Raw genomic sequence first — 4,477 nt, 5'->3', positions numbered from 1 at the left:
TGACATCTGCATAAATTCGACACGCGTCCAGAACCAACCCAAAAAGGCCTCTGCCCGGGCTCTGGACAGGTGTCCAGTGTCCATATATGGAGCTGGCCTGTCCTGACATCATTCTGACATCTGCATAGACTCCATATTTGACCATGCCTGACAAAGAGCTCCATATATGGGCATAAAAGGGACACAGACTGGGTATCTGGGTGGGGCATCCATTTCCAACTTGCATTGTTCTCTATTTTCAGACTTTGTCTGGTCTAATAACCACATTATCATGGGAAACAACTAATGTCTCTTCCATAATTCTGCAATATTTGCACTGTCAATATTAGAGGGCAATGGTATTTTACTACTATTTAATCTAGTATCACCTGTGTTGGAATTAATTCAAATAGATGAAAGCAGATACTCTAGAATAGATAGGTCAACGTACTGACATTTCAATAAGTTCCCAGCAGAGGGAGCCATATCTCTTTAATTTGCTTTAATGTCAAATAGAGTAGAGTAGCTGCAGCAGGAAAAACTATGCCATGTTTTTTTAAATTGACACTTTATATAAATCAAAGCTGCATGAAAAAATACACAACTGAAGTTTGACCAGGACTTAGCCTGCCTCTACGCGCACCGCTGTAGAGGCTCCAACGGGCGCCGCTCTAGTAACATATATTAAGTTTATTATAATATAATAAACTTAATATTTGTTACAAGATATTATCTTGTCAGTCAGCTGCAGTTTGCTTGTCAGAAAACAACTGTGATATGTTTCCAACATGTTTCCAACTTTCCTGGGAGGTTCCCTCGGGCAGGAAGTGCCCCTCCAGCTGAATCAAGTTAACTTGATTAGGGTATAAAAACCTTTTGGAATGCACTACCTTCTTTTGTAATTCCGTGTTAGGTACCATCGCAGCCAGCGTCATGTCAGATTTTGATGCATTACAAACAAGGTATCAACAATATAGGCAGATGTACGGTCTTAAACAACGTAGAGAAAGTTTTGCAGACTGGCCCTTCCGAGATGATTGTGAATGTACACCTGAGAAGGTGAGTCCAGTGAAATTATGACAAAACCTGTAATCACTTGTGAGGGTTAGGTAAGGGATAATTTATGGCTGGGTGGTCATTGTTGACAGATAAATCACCGACAGGATGATTATCTATCAACAATTTAATGTTTGTCAGACAAAAAATCAACGTTGTCAGCCATTGTCCGATGTGGTGTTGGTCGCGTTGACCGACTATTACTAACCCTAAATCTAACCTTAACTCTAGCCCAACACTAACCTCAGACTTAACCGGCCCGGTAAGTCCCTTAACCTCAGTCTTAACCGGCCACACGACTTTATAATACCCCTCCGTGATTTCTCAATTCTTATATCCTGTATTTTTCTGGCACTACAAGGCCTGTAGTTGTCTGGATATCTTCCCTGCATGTTTTCTCCTTGACTACAGGGACCAGCAGAACTGATAGCATGTAGTCAGGATCTGAAGTATTCCATGCATCAGCATTCCAGAGAAACACACAGCAAGTAGAACAGAGGCTCTGGGGCTGGAATATCTCAGGTGTTCAGCTGTTATCTGATCAGGTCCACACAACTTATTTACTGAGCCAGTTTCTCTATTTTCAGACTTCGTCTGGTCTAATAACCACATTATCATATGGGAAACAACTAATTTCTCTTCCATAATTCTGCAATATTTGCACTCCCTGTGACCCCGTCAATATTAGAAGGCAACAGTATTTTTCTAACTTTATAATCTAGTATCACCTGTGTTGGAATTAATTCAAATAGATGAAAGTAGATACTCTAGAATAGATAGAATACCAGTTCAACATACTGACATTTCAATAAATTCCCAGCAGAGGGAGCCATATCTCTTTAATTTGCTCTAATGTCAAGTAGAGTAGACTAGCTGCAGCATTGAAATGGGATGCAGCAAGTCTGAGGAAAAACTGCCATGTTTTGTCAAAATTGACACTTTATATAAATCAAAGCTGCATGAAAAAATACACAACTGAAGTTTGACCAGGACTTCTAAAGTAAAACTTAAACTAACTATATATTTTCTTCTTTCTTGACCTGTCGTAGCCCATAATCTAACTTGTCATTGTTGACCGATAAATCACGACAGGGTGATTATCTATCAACAATGTAATGTTTGTTAGGACAAAAATCGACACTATAGCTGAAAAATACTATGGTTTTATGTGTAGTAGGCCTACATTGGCATATGGCACATTAGGAGTCCATTATATATTTGGGATAGGAAACTCCTATATTCCTGTATTTCACCTGTCGCTGATGTAAAGCCAAGAGGTGAAGCCAGTGTAGATACAAATGCTTTGTTAAAGGTATGTCTTAAGTAATGGATTTTGAGGGTTATCAACCATTCATATGAACCAGTATAGAGTATATTACTTAACAAGCCGATTTAATGGAGCGGAGACGTTGTCAGCCATTGTTGGTCGTGTTGACCGACTATTACTAACCCTAAATCTAACCCTTAACCTCAGTCTTAACCGGCCACAAAACTTTACAATACCCCTCCGTGATTTCTCAATTTACAGTAGGCCTATATCCTGTATTTTTCTGGCACTAAGAATTTAAAATGTAACTCCTTCTAGTGAGAATCGTGCGATATCAGGGCTCTTAGTCTTAGTCTTGGACTGGTTGCCATTATGGATTCTCTTCTATTTGCAGATGGCTGAGGCGGGGTTTGTCTACAATCCTGGTGCAAATGACCCTGATGTCGCCATCTGCTTTTTCTGTATGCTGGAGCTGGAGGGGTGGGAGCCGCATGACAACCCTTGGTAAGGATTCCTTCACAGTTCCTGTAGTCCGGCAGCCGACAGGCTTTGGCCTAAAATATTGTCTATATAAATTCATGAATCCACTTGCTGACCGGTTGTCGGCATTGAGCATTTTTTAATAGGGGTTTATATGTGACCCTACCATTAACATCCTATATAAGGCAAGATTTTCATTATGCTTTATGTGACATGTCAAACTAGGGGGTTTTCATGATTCTGAATCCATTTCAAGCATTAGTTTTGCACAAAAAACACTCCTTGTCTGCTGGTCTACTGTCATCAACCACACAAACTCTAGAACCAAGGACAAAGCACACATTACAGCCGTCACTCGATCCTGTAGGTTTACACAACATTCGACAAATCGGACCCTTCCTCACCCAGGAGTCAGCCCAGCTCCTAATCCAGACATCAGTCATGTCAAAACTTGACTATTGTACCTCCCTCCTTACTGGCATGCGCACACACACATATATATATATATATATACACACACACACACACACACACACACACACACACACACACACACACACGACATAACACAATGTGTTGCATACAAGGTCACTGGGTCGCAAGACAAATTTCAGTGCAAACTGACAAAGTACAATATCATATGTTGTAGATTTAGCCTACATTGTTTCTGTGCCACTGTTTAAATGTTTGTTGTGGTACGTTTTCCCTCTTTATTTTCTGGCGCGTAGGGATGAACACAATAAACGAAGTCCAGAGTGTGCCTTCCTATGCAAGATGAAGAACAGAGATTTTCTAGATTTGACGGTGGCTGAGTTCATGGCCTTTGAGAAGGAAAGGTTAAAGATCTTCATGGTGGGTCTCTTCTCTACATGGTGTTGTCTCTGCATATTACAGTTGGAGGCCATCGATATTGTCCTTTTCTTTTTGCTGAGGTTTGCGTGATCTGCGCAAAACCCCTTTTGGTGTTTTAAACATTATGTTATAATTTAGCTATTGAAAAATAGCAGATCTACAAGCTCATCTACGAGCTTGTAGGTCTGCTATTTTTGAAAATCGTGAAAATATTTATTTCAGAAAACTGGAGGATTTAGAAGGATTTTTTTTAAATTTTGAGGTCAGGCCTAAATGGGTCAAATAATAAGGGACAATATCGGTGGCACCCAACTGTATGTGCTGTGCAACAAATGCATTTTGACATGGTGTTAAATGTTGTGGCTGTTCCTCGTCTTCCAGAGAAAATCCTTCCATGTGAAGATGGCCTGCTTGCGGGATGAAATGGACAAATTACTCGTCAAGCTCGAAGCAATGAAGGATTCATTGCTTCCAAAGGAAAAGAAATGATGTGCCATATGGTCATGTTTTATGTGTAGCTATGTTCTATTTTCATGATTAAATGTCTACCTAAAAGTGGTTGTACGTGGATACATTGTTTACTATCTGAACGGTCCATTAAAAGGGGTCTAATTGCTATATTTAGTTCAAATAAGTTAAGTGTTGAGTAGCTCAATATTCCCCTAGTAATTGTTATGTTTGATTAATTGAAAGATTTATTAACAGTATGCAGAATAGGTACATTTCAAGCACAACTCGATACAAAAACTGTTAACTATACGATAGGGTCCACCATTTTCAATTTATAAACATACAAATATAGAGCACAGAAGTCCTGACGTCACTGCCCTCTACTATCAGTAG

General features: G+C 39.7%; 1 protein-coding gene across 1 annotated transcript; it reads left to right on the top strand.

Moving 5' to 3' along the window:
* The first annotated feature begins 803 nt into the window (after positions 1–803).
* birc5b (baculoviral IAP repeat containing 5b) lies at positions 804–4,194 on the top strand. Its single transcript, XM_079523733.1, has 4 exons — positions 804–1,038; positions 2,697–2,806; positions 3,511–3,634; positions 4,016–4,194. Exons 1-4 carry the CDS (start codon positions 913–915, stop codon positions 4,121–4,123), a joined length of 468 nt encoding a protein of 155 aa, XP_079379859.1. The 5' UTR covers positions 804–912; the 3' UTR covers positions 4,124–4,194.
* Positions 4,195–4,477: the final 283 nt, after the last annotated feature.

Source organism: Electrona antarctica (genome assembly GCF_951216825.1).
Source record: "Electrona antarctica genome assembly, chromosome: 16".
Taxonomy (NCBI): domain Eukaryota; kingdom Metazoa; phylum Chordata; class Actinopteri; order Myctophiformes; family Myctophidae; genus Electrona; species Electrona antarctica.
Note: the sequence above shows the minus strand (reverse complement) of the source record. Positions and strands in the feature narration are given on the sequence as shown.

Excerpts from the sequence above, each read along its gene's own strand:
- birc5b (XM_079523733.1), top strand. The coding sequence starts at position 913 with ATGTCAGATTTTGATGCATTACAAACAAGGTATCAACAATATAGGCAG. Across the intron at positions 1,039-2,696 it reads GTGAATGTACACCTGAGAAG|ATGGCTGAGGCGGGGTTTGT; the intron begins GTGAGTCCAGTG and ends TTCTATTTGCAG. Across the intron at positions 2,807-3,510 it reads GAGCCGCATGACAACCCTTG|GGATGAACACAATAAACGAA; the intron begins GTAAGGATTCCT and ends TCTGGCGCGTAG.